Raw genomic sequence first — 18816 nt, 5'->3', positions numbered from 1 at the left:
AGCTTCCGGCCGAGGTTCTCTCTGGAGACTGCATGGGTTTCTTCAAAAGGAGCATAATAAGGTTTCTTAAGGGTCGGCACACATTAATGTATTCACAGTAGTTAGTAGGAACAATATTTGTCAACCGACTTCAAAGAAGTGAAGAATTTATGGTACATACCTTTACGCAGTGCAAATATCTCATTGATTTCTATATTTTTTATGAATATGCAGTTTCATTGTAATGTTGTCTAAATGAGTTGTAGAAATAGAAATAATCTTTATTCAAATAAACTCAATACAAGCACTTTCGAATAGTCATATTTTTTTATTCTACCACTCATTCGGAACGCAGACTCATCACAAGAAGAATCCACCGAGGTTCGAACCCCTAGCGGTGCCCTTAGACTAAAGGCGTATCCGTCAGGCAGGAGTAGGCCTTCAGCCGCTCCATAAGTCCTTCCGCGGGTTTGGAGTGCCATCTGCACTCGCCCCATAACGTCCGGTGAAGCTGTAAAGGCCAGCTACGGCCAACATCATTAGAGTAGTACGAAAAAAAAAGTGTGCGGCCTCTTTTGGTCGACAGACGTGCTCTCGAACGAATCTCCGTATTTGCTTTGTACCTTGTACTGATTTTGTTAAAATTTATTATACGATTTGTTATAAGTTTCTTTTATTTAATTAAATTTAGAGGTCATTCCAATATTATTACAATGTAATGCCATATTTAAATTTAACTCTGTAAAAGCACACCTTCATTAGCTTTATATCTTAAACACAATGGTGCTTTATCCGTAAATTATGGAAAGCATTGCCGTATGAAATATTGAATAGGAAGGTACTGTAACAGAGGTCGCATTGCATATTTTAGCGTTTTCATTTCACAGCGCTGCGAATGACTGTGTAATAGAGACGTTTATTTCTTTTATGATCACAAATTTATTTTGGATGTTCGAAAATCAAGGGCAATCATTTTAAATACATATTTAAGCACGACCTAGTTGAGATGTTAGCTAGTTGTAGAAGATATCTCATAATAATCTCAGGACAATTCACACAGCGCCATCTAGACCCAAGTTAAGCTAGCTAAAGCTTGTGTTATGGGTACTAGATAACTGATACAAATACATAGATTTTTTTTTCGTAAATACATACATAATATACATAGAAAACACCCAGACCGATACAAACAATCATACTCATGAATACAAATATTTCTGCCGTGCGAAGAATCAAACCCGCGACCATTGGACGTAAAGCGGTGTGCTAGTCCGCTAGACCACCGAGGTCGTCAAATAAACAAATAAAAATAAGATATAGGAATTAATATTCCACCGAATTACGTGAGAAGTGTCACCCGTCGTCGTGTCCGACTGTTTGTAACTGTGGCAGTACGCACAAAATACGCTAATAATTGTCCCACTATGCGAGCATTGCAACTATTAAACTTATTTTTGGGTAAGGTCCAAGATGCTGACGTACACACAGAAGCCTTGACATCTACGATAAATAAAATAAGAATGTTTTTGACATTATGTAGTTAAGTATAATACTATAGTTTTAAAAATGTAAACATATTGGCAACTAGCTTTTGCCCGCGGCTTCGCTCGCGTTAATTTATCCCCTTAGTTGTGGGATTTCTGAAAATCCTTTCTTAGGGGATGCATACGTCATAGTAGCTTTATGTATGCAAAGTCTCAGCCCGATCGGTTTAAAATTGACAAAGTTTTATACAAACTTTCATCCCTTATTTTATCCCCTTGGGGGTAGAATTAATCAACATCCTTTCTTAGCGGATGTCTACGTCATAACATCTACCTAATTGCCAAATTTCAGCCCGATCTGTCCGGTGGTTTGGGCTGTGCGTTGATAGATCTCTATGTCAGTCACCTTTAAGTTATATTTATTTAGATTAGCTGTAAATTTATATTGTGTTAATTGAATAAATAAATAAATATATTCTTAAAGTAATCTATACTAGAATAGAATAGGAAAGTCTATTCCAATAAACTTAAATTTAAGCGCATTTGAATAGTCATACTTATATTTTTTAATCAGCTTTCAAAATAAGTGATAGAACTCATTTAGAAAGCTGTCTCAAAAAGCGACGTCTCATCTCCGGATATGTAGGATTCGAATATATCTAATAATGATGTTATACAGTGTTCTGACTACTCCATCTTAGGGTTATAATCATGAAAAATATTGTCATAACGAAATATCCCGTTACTGCTCTTAGTTTTTTGTGGGATCCCGAATTTACGACGAAGCTACAAAAGCATTCTGGTCACGAGTCGACTGGAGATGGCGGTGGATATAAACAATTATTACGGATAGACAAATCTATCTAACCGTTTTTTTTATATATTTTTGCACATGTAGTAAGAAAGGATTAAAACAGTGAGAAAACTTTTTAGACTGGACTCATGGTAGACACCTTTTTACAAAGGTACGTCGGTAAAATAGTAATAATGATGATGATGATGATGATGGTGATGGTGATGATGATGATGATGATAGTGGTGATGACAATAAACACCAGATTAAAAAAGAAGTAACAAGATACTTCGCGTCATCCGTCCTCGGTACTAATCATCAGCTTAGCTGATATAATGGTCATGCTATGTGGAAATAATAATAATATTCCTCAATGATATCAGAAGTTGAAATAATGTGATTAACTGCTGAGATCTTTAATTTTTTTTGTTAACAGCTCCACCTAATCGACCAACCATAATGGACGCAAAGACGAGGGACCACACCCGCCTTCTGGAGCCGTACAATGAAGGGGATACCCTGGAACTGATCTGCGAGGTATTTGGAGGTTCGTGTGTTTACAAATCTAATCTAGTTAATAAATAAAATTCCACACTATTTAACGTGGACGAAGTGCATGCACTGTTAGGTATGCATATATGTATATTCGACGACCTCGGTGGTCTAGCGGTCTAGCACACCGCTTTACGTCCGATGGTCGCGGGTCCGATTCCTCGCACGGCACAAACATTTGTATTCATGAGTATGATTGTTTGTATCGGTCTGGGTGTTTTCTATGTAGGTTAAGTATGTATTTACGAAAAAAAAATCTATTTATTTGTATCAGTTATCTAGTACCCATAACACAAGCTTTAGCTAGCTTAACTTGGTTTTGATGGTGCTGTGTGAATTGTCCTGAGATTATTATTATTATTATTATATAAATATATGCGTTAGTTACTAATTTCCATTAAGTAGGAGGTCAGGAGTTTTTTACAATTTCAATTATAAAAAAAAGTAGAGAAGAGAAAATCAGAGTAATAATATATATTTCTATGGGTCAACAATTATATAATAAGAATTTCTGTTAAATCATATTTACTAACCAAAGCCTCACTAAACTATTACTTGAATGACGAGCGTGCATGGCAATAGTTGTTCATGCACGGGATTTTCATTTAATATTAGACATAGACACCGATATAAATATGCATTGTAAGTAAACTAGCTTTAAAAAAAGTAATTCAATTGAGTTGCTTGCCAGTAGGGATGGTAGGGAAAAAATTATAATATAAAAAAATTATGTTCATAAGCGGCTACAATGGAATAAATTCTTTTTGAATTTAGAATTTGTGAACAGACGAAATTATACAGTATTCTACGTGCACAAAGTCGCGGGTAGAGCTAGTACACATATAAAAATGTGCATCAGTCACCATTTTCCACTAGGTGTTTTTTTACATTTCCAATTATATAATGGAAAAAAGTAGAGAAGAGAAAATTAGAGTAGTAATTTGTATATTTATGGGTCAACAACAGTTATATAATAACAATTATATGATAACAATAGTTATATAACAACAATTATATAATAACAACAGTTATATAACAACAATTATATAATAACAATAGTCATATAACGTAAAATTGAACTAAACCCAAAATATCCGTTTGCAAGCGTATTCTCTTTTATATCCGAATAAATTTTTACGATCGGTTTTCATAAGTTGGATCGTTAAATTTTAATATTTTCTGTGATCTGAATTTTTATAAGCTACCTATTTAAAATCTTAATAACAAATCTGTCCATCTCTAAACGAATTACATGATTCATATCTTTAAAATGAGTAATAGGCAGATAAATGTCGTGGAATTGATTTTTTTTTATTAAAACATCAGATTACTTTGCTATAACTATAATAGCTCCGTATAACATACTCAGTTGTAATTAAAACTAGTCAGAATTCTAGATGTTTTTTTTTATTAAACCGTCAGATGGCATTGCTATCATTGTAATATCGTGTAATACATACTATGGGGTAGTCGAAACTAGTCAAAATTCTAGAAAGTACTTACAAACTAATAGTAGGTTTGATATATCATAAGAGTCTGTAATATACCTATTTAGTAATTCAAAAAAAATGGAAATATAAATCGAGTTTTAACGATGTAAAATATATATAAGTATTAGACACCGTTCGTGGTCTAGCGGTTTAGCTCACCATCTTAACTCCGATGGTTGCGGGTTCGATTCCTCGCACGGTAAAAACAAAGTTCCTGGGTATAATTGTTTGTATCGGTGTCGATATTTTCTATGTATATTATGTATTTAGAAAAATATCTATATTTTCATATAAGTTGTCTAGTATACATAACACAACCTCTGCTTAGCTTGGAACTAGATGGCGCTGTGTGATTTATCCATAAATATTATTATTAATATTAATATTGATTCTAATTTACACTTTCTCTCCAGGGGACCCCAAACCTCGAGTGACGTGGTACCTAGAGAATACAGTCATAGATGACTCGTACGAGCAGCGGCCTGATGGCGTAACTGTTAACATGCTGACCTTCCCCAGTATAGGACGACAGCACCTCAACGCCAGACTGGTGTGCCAAGCGTCCAACACAAATCTGGCGCCACCAGAGACCAAGTTACTGATATTAGATATAAATTGTAAGTTATTTTATCTTAAGTACTCGTAAGTAACACATTACATATTATAATACAAAGTCGTCGCCGCTGTTTGTTCGCTTATATCTTTTAAATTGCGCAATTTTAATGCGGTTTCAGAAATAGATAGAGCGATTCAAGAGGAAGGTTTATATGTATAACTAGCTGTCCCGGCAAACGTTGTTTTGCCTTAAAATAAAAAAAAAATTTAGGGGTAGTCTACCCCTAACATTTAGGGGATGAAAAATAGATGTTGGCCGATTCTCAGACCTACTCAATACGCTCACAAAATTTCATGAGAATCGGTCAGGCCGTTTTGGAGGAGTATGGGAACGAAAACTGTGACACGAGAATTTTATATATAAGATATATGCGTGTTATAATGTAGAATAGGCCTAGATATTAAAAGATTTGTAATGTATCCCTGTGAAGCCGGTACGATTACTCTTCAACCTCTCCGACACCGGCGCCACTTTCATACTTCCTCTAATGTATTCATTCTTTATCTTATCCATTCTTGCCACACCACACATCCACCTCAACATTCGCATTTCAGTTGCATGCAGTCGTCTGAATACAAACTACCAACTAGCACTAATTCATTAGAACGATTAGTGTAGAGAATTAAAAACGTTTAGATGATTCTAAAAACACATCTAATATAGTTAAAAAGTATATCACTATATCTAAATCAAGATAGTATTTATTTATTTTTAAACTTTCGCATTGAGTGCATACTATTAATATAGTTAAACAGCTTTTAACACGAATAATTTTATGGTAAATAAAGGTATTTACCTTTCGACGTTTCGACTAGGTTGCACTAGCCGTGGTTACGACCTGACTTTTATTTGTTAAAAAGTTTAAAAATAAATAATTTCTTGATTTTGACATAGTGATATACTATTATAACTAAATTAGAATAGAAATAGAAATAATCTGTATTAAAATAAACTTAATATAAGCACTTTCGAATAGTCAAGTTTTTTTTTTATTCTACCGCTTATTCGGAATGCAGATTCATCACAAGAAGAATAAGCAAGAAACTTGTGTGTTGCTCTTTTAAATAAATATTGATTTACTTATATTTAATTAACAACAAGGATTAGGCATGCGACAATCAACATAGAAGCCGCTACGCACTTAATCTCTGTTCAATCTGATAACATTGTCAGCTCTATGAATTTTAAGTTAGATATTTTCTACAAAAACATTATTATCATTTATAAATTCTTCAATTTTATAATAAGCTTTTTTACAAAGAAAATATTTTATGACACATTTGAATTTTTTTCTGGCAAATTGACTACAGACTCTGGGAGTTTGTTGTAAAACCTAACCTTCCCTTCCCTTCAAATAAGATAATTACGTTATACAGTTAGTTGTTATTAGGAAACATTTGCTTCTATGGTATTCCCGAACCAATACGATATTAAAACCTACAAAAAAGAACGTATTCCTTCTTAAAAGGACAACGCACTTGATATTCCCCTGGTGTTGCGGGTGCTCATGGGCGGCAGTAATCACTTACCATCAGGAGATGGGAGGTGTATGCTCGGTTGTCCCCTATGCTATAAAATGGGCGGTAATCACTGATTATCTTGTGAGCTGCAAGCTCGTTTGTCCCCTATGCTATAAAATGGGCTGTAATCACTTACTATCTTGTAATCTGCAAGCTCGTTTGTCCCCTATGCTATAAAATGGGTGGTAATCACTTACTATATTGTGAGCTGCAAGCTCGTTTGTCCCCTATGCTATAAAATGGGTGGTAATCACTTACTATATTGTGAGCTGCAAGCTCGTTTGTCCCCTATACTATAAAATGGGCGGTAATCACTTACTATCTTGTAATCTGCAAGCTCTGTGTTTACTAATGCAGTTTGTTACAGTAAGACCACTCACGGTGCAAATTCTGAACAAGAGCCAGCAGTTGTCAGCTGACAGGAGTTATGAAGTCGAATGCAAGAGTACAGGTTCCAGGCCCGAGGCTGAAGTCACCTGGTGGAAGGGCAGTAGACAGTTAAAGAGGAGTGCCAAAAATGTAAGTTTATTTTATATAATAAAAAAACTAACAGGCTTTACATGAGTGTGAATTCTTACTTAAAGAAACAATTAATATTTTCATTGAAGATCTTGAAATCTGAGGCAGACTGTATAAAGTCGCTGTAGAGTGCGCGGAATCGAACCCGCAACTATCAGAAGTAAAGCGGTGTTAAAAGGTGTATAAAAATTCAAAATAGACGCTTAAGTTACTCCTTATAACATTAGCTATCTGCGAGTGAAAGTCCTATCGAAATCAGTCTAGCCGTTTTAGAGATTGGTAAAAACAAACAGGCAGACGTTTGTCTATCTGTTTGTTCATAACCTTTGAACAGACAAAAATATTTTTTTATTTAATTTTTTGATCTAAGTTTGTACTATGTCATACTTTCATGTATGTACATTTAGTGAAAAATTTGTTAATTTTATATTACATACAGACACTGCAATTTTATTTATTTCTACACATACTAACGTTAAGATAAGAAAAATTTGCCTCTTTGTAGAATCTTCCACGGCTTTTCTATTATTTCATAATGTGTTTTCTTTTATTTTGTACCTACTTACATCTGTTGATCCACTTTATATGATAACCAAGTTATTTTTCCATAACGTACCAATCTAGTGATATTTATTAGATTTGCCTCTTTGATATTTATTTTTTTTATATGAAATTGGAAATATTATTTTATGTTGACGACAATTTTAGGTCTATTGATCGCTAGCCCGCCATCCGCCCACCATCTTGTTAGTATTATGGCCTTTGTTTTTTATATCTCATAATAACGGTAATCTAGTTCTCATGGAGATAAGGCTTGGTACTTACGATAGTCGTTTAGATATTTATATATATATAAATAAAATTGGAGTGTCTGTTTGTAATATTGAAATAACAGTTTTTTACTACATGCATATGAACATAAATACATACACCAATAGGTAATTACACCAAAATAACATTTTTTACAATTATTGTCTGTCTGTCTGTCTGTTTGGTCCAGCTAAACTCAGAAATGGCTGGACCGATTTTGACGGGACTTTTATTGGCGGGTAGCTGATGTAAGGAGTAACTTAGGCTACTTTTATTTTAGAAAATAAAGTAAACTTCTACGCGGACGAAGTCGCGGGTACAGCTAGTCAAAACTAAACTAACTACTACTAACTACTAACTAACTTACAGAGTATTCCAGTTTTGATGATGAATCCATCATTACATAGTATAAAACAAAGTCGCTGTCGCTGTCTGTCCGTACCTATGTATGCTTAAATCTTTAAAACTACGCAACATATTTGGCGGCGGTTTGTTTTAGTAGATAGAGTGACTCAAGAGGAAGGTTTATATATATAATACGTGTACACTCGTGCGAAGCCGGGGCGAGTAGCTAGGTCTATTATAAAGAGTGGACTCCATGTAGGTTAGAAGAAATAATTTTACCGTTTGTTTACGACAAAAATAGCCATTATATATTTGTTAAAATAGAACATGTAACATTTACAAATGTTACATATTTTATTTATTTGTAAATTCTCGTATATTCCATAGCGTCACCAATAAAGAAATTAAATCCTTAAAATATTTTTTTTTTAAATATTACAACATGCAATATAAGTTCCCCAAACAATTTTATAAGATAAATAAGAAATTTGACACTATCGACTTGAAAGTAGAAAATAATTTTGTTCTCTTGACCCGAACCGTCATACTCGTGAACGGGTGCTGCTTGTGGGGACTGGTATGTTCGGGTTACGAACGCTGATTAGACTATTTGCTTTTGCAATAGCATATGCTGGTGGTGACTCTATTCTCCCAAATTTGAATTTAAATACAACATTTATTTGAATGAGGAGATCCGCAGAAGAACCAGAGTGACCGACATAGCCCGAAGAATTGCGACTTTGAAGTGGCAATGGGCAGGGCACATAGCTCGTAGGACAGATGGCCGTTGGGGCAGTAAAGTCCTCGAGTGGCGACCACGGACCGGAAGACGCAGCGTGGGAAGGCCTCCAGCAAGGTGGACCGACGATCTGGTCAAGATCGCGGGAAGGCATTGGATGCGAGCAGCGCAGGACCGATCGTCGTGGAGATCTTTGGGGGAGGCCTATGTCCAGCAGTGGACGTCTTCCGGGCTGCGATGATGATGATGATGATGATTTATTTGAAAAGAATATGGGCTGAGTTCCTTGTCAGTTGTTCTCATCTCGAAATCATTCCCAACTGACGGTAGATTAGACATATCTATAATAGATCTACATGAATGAAGATGTTTTGATTTGAATTTGAATTCGAATCTTTCTTCTACACCTATAACTGTTTCTAGTTTATTTCAATTACATTTTCGATATTAATATGACTTGTATTCTAGCAAGTCATATGGTCAGTGGAGGCGTGGTAACCTGGGAAGAGTTACCACCCTGCCTCACGAAGAGAGACCTGCCGCTCGAGTCGCTGTAGAATGCAATCCCCATGGATTTTGAAGAGAAATCTCCATAATTGATTTATCCACGTAACAAAACCTTTAAAAAAATTGTACAGTATTCATCTATATATATAAAAATGAATTGCTGTTCGTTAGTCTCGCTAAAGCTCGAGAACGGCTGAAGCTATTTGGCTAATTTTAGTATTGAAATATTCGTGAAAGTCCATGGAAGATTTAAACGATGATAAACTATGATGAAATTGCATGTAAAATAGTAAAAACAACACTTTTATTTTCCCATACGAACTGGTGTCAAACAGAAATTTATTGCGTAACTAAACTTAATACAATACATACTTAATTTTGAGGCGGAACGGAGCTCGTGGAATCAGCTAGTATTTTATATTTTTATTCATGAATATGATTGTTTTTATTATCTGTGCAATAAAGAATATATAATATAATAATTGTTTATCTATCTGGGTGTTTTCTATATATAATATGTATGTATTTAAGAAAACTATATAATATATGTATTTGTATCAGTTATCTAGTACCCATAACACAAGCTTTAGATAGCTTAACTTGGGTCTAGATGGCGCTGTGTGTATTGTCCTGAGGTTATTATTATTGTATACTCTGTGCCATATCCTTTGATACTCTATAACATTAAAAAAGAAACACGTAATTGTCTCGGTTCTTTTTTCTTGTACTGGGTCTGCTTTCGGAATGAAACACTATTTAAAAGTGCTTGTATTAAGTTTATTTGAATAAAGATTATTTCTTTATCAAAAACTAATTTTTTTTAATTCCCTAAACATAATATTATAGTATACTCTGTGAAGTTATTACTCTATAACATTAAAAAAAGAAGGACGTATATTTTTTGCTTGTTCTGCTTTCCGAAAGAAAGCACTACTGAAGACTACTTATATTAGGTTTATTTGAATAAAGATTATTTCTATTTCAAAAACTAAAAGAATTTTCCAATGGGCTAAACTCAATTAGGACATAGACGGTTTCTTTCACGCAGCATTTTCGTCAATATCAAAGGCAACCTATGATATTTCGGAAATATCCAAATTTAATCTAAATAAGTTCAGCATGATCGAGCAATTCATATGTTCAAATGTCAAATATTACGGTGGATGACCTCAGTTTCTCATTTCGTTTGGCTGTAGTTGATTACTCGAGTTGCTCAAGTCATTTCTACTTGTCTGTCCGACAAATGCCTTACGGACGATGGTGGGACACGCAATTTGCGATATGTTAACGTTTTCGTCCGTGATGAATAGTTTCTTAACCCTTTCCTCAAGGCAGATGTATTGACGGTGCATGTAACAATAAATATAAAGTTCCTGCGTTGACAATTTAGCAACAGTTTTATATCAACTAGCTGGTCCTGCAACTTCATCCGAGTGGAATTTAACTTTATTTTTCTAAAATAAAAGTACCCTAAGTTACTCCTTATTACATCAGCTACTTGCCAAAAAAAATCCCATCAAAATCGGTACAACCATTTCAGAGATTAGCCGGAACAAACAGACCGACAGACATACAGACAAAAAGTATGTACCGTATTTATATTCATATGCGTGTAGTAAAAAACAGTTATTTCAATATTACAAACAGACACTCAAATTTTATTTATATGTACAGACTAGTTGTACCCGCGACTTCGGTCGCGTGGAATTTAACATTATTTTTTAAAATAAAAGTAGCCTAAGTTACTCCTTATTACATCAGGTACCTGCCAAAAAAAATCCCGTCGAAATCGGTCCAGCCCTTTCAGAGATGAGCCGGAACAAACAGACAAATGATGAGGATAGTGATTTTTTAAACGGAAGACAGAAATTTGCGGACAATTCTAGAAGTGTTTAGTATAACAGCTTTTTGGAGAAGTATGAAAGTAAGTGGGTGAAGTAGTAATATGTATAGTATGACGTTAATCTGTAGGGATGTTGGATGTTGTAATATCTATAATTTCCAATGATGGCACTATCGACGCTGATGTTTCTCATCGCATCTGTTAATTTGTTTTTTGGTTAGGAATAGTGTTTTTAAATGAAACTGTCATGAGAAGTCATGAGAAGAGCTCATGAAGCGTTTACTGCAACAACTTAACGTTTTTTAAATTACAAAGGTGTGGAGTATCCACCCTTTTTATTGGTGCTCATATGTGTCGCGTGATGAGCGGTGCTTCTCACTGGTCGATTAACTGATGCCGGCATCGACGCAACGTTTGACGTCGACCAGTGGTGGTTGAGGATGGCGCGTGTGGTGTTGATTATACTGCTCACAGCAGATTTGCTACTTCTGTTTTAACAGCATCAATACCGGGTGGATGAAGTGGAGACAGCTCTCGGGCGTGTTGTGTGACAAGCGAATGCCTGTACACATAAAAGGCAAAATATACAAAACCGCAAACTGCCCCTCTCTGATACGAAGCTGAATGTTAGCCTCTGAAAAGAGACCAGATCAACAAAATGCACACGACCGAGATGAGAATGTTAAGATGGGCAGGCGGAGTCACATTGTTAGACAGAGTGAGGAATAAACACATTTTAGGCAGCTTTAAGGTCCGGCCCATTAAAGACAAACTCACCGAGACAAGGTTGAGGTGGTATGGCCACGTAATGAGGCGAGAAGAGGGACATATGACCAAAAAAGTCCTGCATCTTAATACCGGCCCAAAGAGACGAGGAAGACTCCTTTTAACTTCGCAGTCCATTATCATGAACGACCTGAAGAACACGGAAGTAACCGAGTCGACGACCCAGGACAGATGTGCCTGGCGAAGAAAGACTAGGAGAGCCGACCCCAAATAAAATGGGAAATGGCTAGGCAGAGAGAGAGAGTGTATAGGGATGTTGGAATGACACCTGTGGACGAGATAATAATTGGGAGAGTTTTCAATGTTATTATTATTATTGGTATATTTAGTTTTTTACATTATATATATAGGGAAAAATAAAAGTGCTGGGTTTTTGTATGGTTCTGCGGATTTACTTGGGCTTACGGGCCAAAACCAAGTAAGTGCAGTGTGTGTGTTTACGGGTGTGTGTGAGTGTGTGGGCGTGTGCATGTGTGAGTGTGTGTGTATGTGTGTGTGTGTATATTGTGAACCTTTTAATTTACGTGATAGGTGTTTTGTCCTTTACGTCTATTTACAGGAATTTTCGTATTTTCGTACTATTGCACAGGTATTCACCGGGAATTTTCGTCCAAGTATTCAAAATGGTGGCCTTTTGAAGGGTAGTGTAGAGAGTTTTTTCTAAATTTAATTGCTTGAGACTATAATGTAGAGTGTGTGAGTGTGTTTGTGTATATTGTGAACCTTTTAATTTACGTGATAGGTGTTTTGTCATTTACGTCTATTTACAGGAATTTTCGTACTATTCCACAGGTATTCACCAGGAATTTTCGTACAAGTAGTGTTTTTTCTAAATTTAATTGCTTGAGACTATAGTGTAGGTGATTAGGTATGATACCTGTGGATGAAAGAATTATTATTATTATAATCCTTCCCATTTCATCAACATCCAATTAGCGTATCGTTGCTAATTAATCCAATTAGAAGATTAGAATTACAACTCAGCAATGTAGTCTAAACATGAGGATAAACATTATATCAATTGGAACTGTGATGGCGATGATTATTTTTATAGTAAAAACATTTTGTGACATTTTTGAAAGGTCAAGATTGAAGAGCGAGGAAACATTTTATAAAAATATCCTTGGATAATTGACACACCGCCATCTAGTTCTGTTCTGTTCTGTGAACGGGTGCTGCTTGTTGGGACTGATCTGTTCCTGTTACGAACACTGATTAGAATTTTTACTTGTACAATAACATAGTCTGGCGGTTACTCTATTCTCCCAAATTTGAATTTAAATGAATCTGTATTATTGTAAACATGTACAATATTCATTTGAAAATAATACGAGCTGAGTTTCTTGTCAGTTCTTCTTATCTCGAAATCATTCCGAACTGACGGTAGATTTCACATATCATAAGAGTCTGTAATAGACCTACATGATAAAAGATATTTTGAATTAAAATTGAATGTAGCTTATACATCAGAATAACATATATGTTATAAATTTCAACCGAAACCGCGGGCACAGCTAGTATCGAAATATTTTAATTTACACAATATCAAATTATAAGAAAGTTATCCAAATCCAAATCTGTACCTGAAAAAACATTTCACTACATACTCTTTGATGTACCCCTGCAACGTACAGACCGACAAATCCGCGGCAATATTATTATAGTAGCAAATTCACAACATCTAAAAATAAGTAACCCTTCCGATCTGTTTTCACAGGAAAAAGTGATAAAATTGATAAGAAACGCCGTAGTTCTATATTGTTAGTTTATATTTTCTGTTGGCGAATAGTATATGAGAATTTGTTTCGCTGGTGTACATATTTTGTTATATTTTATACCATGTACAGGATAGTGGTTGTGTGTATTATATCTTTATTTATTTATTTACGTCATATTAAGTGAGCATTACAGTCTCCCAATAAGCCCAATAAGGAAGATTGTGGTCGACCTCGGTGGTCTAGCGATCTAGCACACCGCTTTACGACCGAAGTTCGCGGGTTCGATTCCTCGCACGGCACAAACATTTTTATTCATGAGTATGATTGTTTGTATCGGTCTGGGTGTTTTCTGTGTATAATATGTATGTATTTACAAAAGAAATCTATGTATTTGTATCAGTTATCTAGTACCCATAACACAAGCTTTAGTTAGCTTAACTTGGGTCTAGATGGCGCTGTGTGAATTGTCCTGAGATTATTATATTATATTATTATATACATACAATTATAAACACTAATTATTAATACTAACATACTAATTACACAAGGAAACAAAAGAAAAATAATACATAATCTTAATTTTACATACTACGTAAATAATCTACGGAAGGTTTATATATATATAAACCTTCCTCTTAAATCACTCTATCTATAAAAAAAACCGCTTCAATATCCGTTGCGTAGTTTTAAAGATTTAAGCATACATAGGGACAGACAGACAGTGACAGCGTCTTTGTTTTATACTGTGTATGTAATGGCTAGCTGTACTCGCGACTACGTTCTCGTGGAATTTAAGTTTATTTTTCTACAATAATAGTAGCCTAAGTTACTCCTTATTACATCTGCTACCTGCCAATAAAAGTGCCGTCAAAATCGGTCCAGCCATTTCAAAGATTAATTTTTTCCGGTCAATAAGACTGACAAACAAAAATTGTAAAAAATGTTATTTTGGTATATACCGTATTTATATTCATATGCATGTAGTAAAAAACGGTTATTTCAATATTACAAACGGAATCTTATTTATATGTATAGATTATGTTATACTAGCAATTTGCCCGTAACATCATTAGCCACAATTAACCAAGAGACAGACAATTTTTTATATAGATATGTAGCATGACCTTTCATTATCCAGCCATGTTTAGAGATTAGCAAGAACTAACCGACAGATAAACAGGTTTTTTTTTAATATGTTGTTATTTATTTATATATATATATATATATATATATATACCTTCCATACCTTACAAGTAGCATGGCCTTTCATTATCTAGCCATATTATCTATAGCTATGTGTGTCTGTCTGTCTATCTATTTATTACCTTCTCACGACTACACACTGAAGGGATGTTAATGAAATTTGACCTTATGATAAATTACATTATGTCGCCACTGACAGGCTGTTATCTCAAAAAAGCAAACGAAGTCGCGTGTTGAAGCTGTATAAACGCGATAAACCGCAAAATCGAATACCAAAGATAGTAGGGCGTAACAAATCATCTGTCGCCACAGCCTCCCGTCGTTGTTGTCTGTCACTCTCTCAGTGCTCGGGAATTTATTTATTACTAGGTGTGTTTGTTTAATGTTATTTTTCTAAAATGAAAGTAGCCTAAGTTACTCCTTACATTAGCTACCTGCCAAAAAAAGTCCCGTCAAAATCGGTCCAGCCATTTAAGAGATTAGCCGGAACAAACAGACCGACAGACAGACAGACAAAAATTGTAAAAAATGTTATTTTGGTGTATGTACCGTATTTATATTTAAATGAATGTAGTAAAAAACGGTTATTTCAATATTACAAACAGACACTCCAATTTTATTTATATGTTTATTATATACTATGTAGCGTACAATAGATATACAATAGATATCAGCGTCGTGGTTTTTGTCATGGCATAATGCTGAGATGGGCCCCTTACACACACATCAGTACACACAACCCTGACGCACAGTGACGACGATGCTCCGCAGTGGTGGATTTTGATTTTTTTTTTTCATTTTTATCATTGTTTTTGGTATATGTGTTTATATATATTATTTTCTTGTTCGCTTTTTTTTTTTTATTTTTTTTTTTTTTTCACTTAATGATTTGTATTGTATTTATTATTTCTATTTATATGTTATAATAGTTTATATGCTGCTGTGAGCATAGTCATTGTTGTGTTGTGATGTGTGATAGTAATAAATATTATTCTATTCTATTCTATTCTAGATATAAAAGGCAGACTTAATGCTAAAAGCGCTTCGCCCCAACTTTTGGGTTGTAATAAAATACTCGAATTGCGGCCATGAAATAAACTGTGGAATAACAGTTGAGAAAAGTAAGAGATGATGTTCGCAACTGAAACTATTTACTGGAATACATAACGCACAGTCTTTCGTCGACTTCTTATAAATTGTGTAAATAATAATTGTTATTATTTATTACTAGCTGTACCCGCGACTTCGTCCGCGTGGAATTATACTTCATTTTTCTACAATAAAATAATATTTCTAAAATAAAAGTAGCCTAAGTTAATCCCTATTACATCAGCTACCTGCCAAAAAAAGTCCCGTTAAAATCGGTTCAGCCGTTTCAGAGATTAGCCGGAACAAACAGACCGAGAGACAGAGACAAAAATTTTAAAAAGTGGTTTTTTGGTGTATATTCCGTATTTATATTCATATTCATGCAGTAAAAAACGGTTATTTCAATATTACAAACAGACACTCCAATTTTATTTATATGTATAGATTTACTTACTTAATTAATTAATAATTATAATTCCATAGGCTACGGTAACCATTGACCATCAGATGGGCCGTATGCTTGTTTGCCACTATAGTAGTATAAAATTTAAAAAAATAGTCTGCAAATACTTAATTCATCCTAGCAAAATACATCTGTTAAAAAAAGCCACTATACTGAATACCTGGCGCATTACTAGAAAATTTTAACTTCAATAATAACATCTTCACATAGCGCAATCTCTCCCACACTTGGCTAAGACCCGCGTGAGTAACCTTCTTGTAAACCAGATAAAAGAAGAGAAAAGAAAAGAACTTCTCTTAAAAATTGCATAAAAAGGTAACATTATAAAAATGTGTTTATATTTATAACATTATATTGGGAAGTTTCAGAAATGATACGTCGATGCAGCAGTACATTTAGTTTATTCCTTTCTTCAAATTACACTCCACATAAATTGCGTCGCTGTACATTCACGTCTGGTCGTCTCGGTCGCCTCGAACAGAGTGAGAGCAGCCCGCTCACTCCTTGTTCCCGGCCTCTTTATCTCTATTCCTATTGGTGATTGATTCCACAATGTGGGTGTGCGTGGCAAAAAGTTTCTAGAAAACCGCTTTAATTCACTATCATCAATTAAATTTGATAATAGATAATCAAATAACTAAAATATCAAAACCTTAAATTAATTTTTTTTTTTTTTAATCTCAGGACAATTCACACAGCGCCATCTAGGCCCAAGTTAAGCTAGCTAAAGCTTGTGTTATGGGTACTAGATAACTGATACAAATACATAGATATTTTTTTTGTAAATATATACATATTATACATAGAAAATACCCAGACCGATACAAACAATCATACTCATATATACAAATGTTTGTGCCGTGCGAGGAATCGAACCCGCGACCATCGGTCGTAAAGCGGTGTGCTAGACCGCTAGACCACCGAGGTCGTCTTTACAATGTTACATAATCATTGAAAAATTCATTAATACGATAAAGTGGTTTTCCTATTGTAAATAGCGCCATCTAGTATTTATAGACCGAACTAAGTTGTTTGTCATAAGATAACCGTTACCCTCGCTTCTATCAATCCTATCGGCATAATCTTGACGCCACCAACATCACGTGACTCACTATGGCTTTAAATGAATGAAATGTAAGTAACAAATTAGTCAACCGAATGTCCTTTATGTATTGAAGCTAACAATTAGTACCGACTATTCGATGAATTTATATAATTTTGTTTAATTTATATATAATTGTAGCGGAATTAAACAAAATAATATAAATACATCGAATAGTGAAATGGACTTTCGCAAAATAACACTTAATTCGATTAATATTAGTACCGACGGCTAATATGATATTTACAGCTACGATAACTCTATTATCTGCTTAATGAAAGCTTCATAAGGCTTTATGTTGACGTCGCCCGTGAAGCTTGCACAAAAGGCTTTCAAACCGACGCGGAGCTTCGATGAATGTCAAGTTTGCTGGGAATTTTTGTTCGGACAACTCATTTATTCGCGTAAAATAAAGCGAATAAAATATAGCAAAAGTTTAGAACTGTATATATATGGCTATCGTGGCGAGATGTAACCAGAGGTAAACTTTGTACAGCTTTCTTCAGCGTAGGTGCTCGTACTTCAGCTTCAGGTATTTCATCCGGCCGCAAAGCACCTTCTTTGTAAGCTGTTGAGATATGGCAGTAAAATAACGGCTATCTTATGTAAGAAGCACTAATTATGATGACGACTTAGGCTTTGAAGCCGGCTGCCGGAAGAGAAACCACAAGTAGTGCCCGTGACTTGTGACACGGGTGTAGGTTTAAAAGGCCCTTTTAGAATGCATTGACACTACCTTCACTACTTGCAGCTTCCCCCCAAGCCCAACTAAGTCCGGGATAAACCTGTCTCCAATACAATCCACTTTATTATCCGAAATACAACCGGCACGTTCTGTGCTTGTCGAGTGGATGCCGTGACTTATTCAACGAAAGAGAGTTATTCAACTACCGACCTCCGTATTTATAGACCGAAGTCAGTGTAGTAGAGAGAGAAGCGGGGGTAACGGTTATCTTATGACAAACAACTTAGTTCGGTCTATAAATACTAGATGGCGCTATTTACAATATTTGTAATAATCTTTACATTGGGTACTTCATTAGTACCAAACACAAACTTCTTTTAATATATTTTTAAAATATCGGATTTTTATACAATATTGATGTGAACCCTAACAATAGGAAAACCACTTTATCGTATTAATGAATTTTTCAATGATTATGTAACATTGTAATGACAATTTAATTTAAGGTTTTGATATTTTAGTTATTTGATTATCTATTATCAAATTTAATTGATGATAATGAATTAAAGCGGT

The 18816-nt window shown here is 34.7% G+C and overlaps 1 protein-coding gene across 1 annotated transcript in view; it reads left to right on the top strand.

Annotated features, from left to right (window-relative positions):
- LOC131845762 (B-cell receptor CD22-like) overlaps positions 1-18816 on the top strand; it is a 107032-nt gene that overhangs the window by 16711 nt on the left and 71505 nt on the right. Inside the window, exons 3-5 of the mRNA XM_059194854.1 lie at positions 2693-2803; positions 4712-4915; positions 6802-6953. Coding sequence (XP_059050837.1) covers positions 2693-2803; positions 4712-4915; positions 6802-6953 — 467 coding nt within the window. The remainder of the gene's footprint in view (positions 1-2692; positions 2804-4711; positions 4916-6801; positions 6954-18816) is intronic.

Source organism: Achroia grisella, unplaced genomic scaffold (assembly GCF_030625045.1).
Source record: "Achroia grisella isolate CSIRO2021 unplaced genomic scaffold, CSIRO_AGI_Agris_v1 utg483, whole genome shotgun sequence".
Taxonomy (NCBI): Eukaryota; Metazoa; Arthropoda; class Insecta; order Lepidoptera; family Pyralidae; genus Achroia; species Achroia grisella.
Note: the sequence above shows the minus strand (reverse complement) of the source record. Positions and strands in the feature narration are given on the sequence as shown.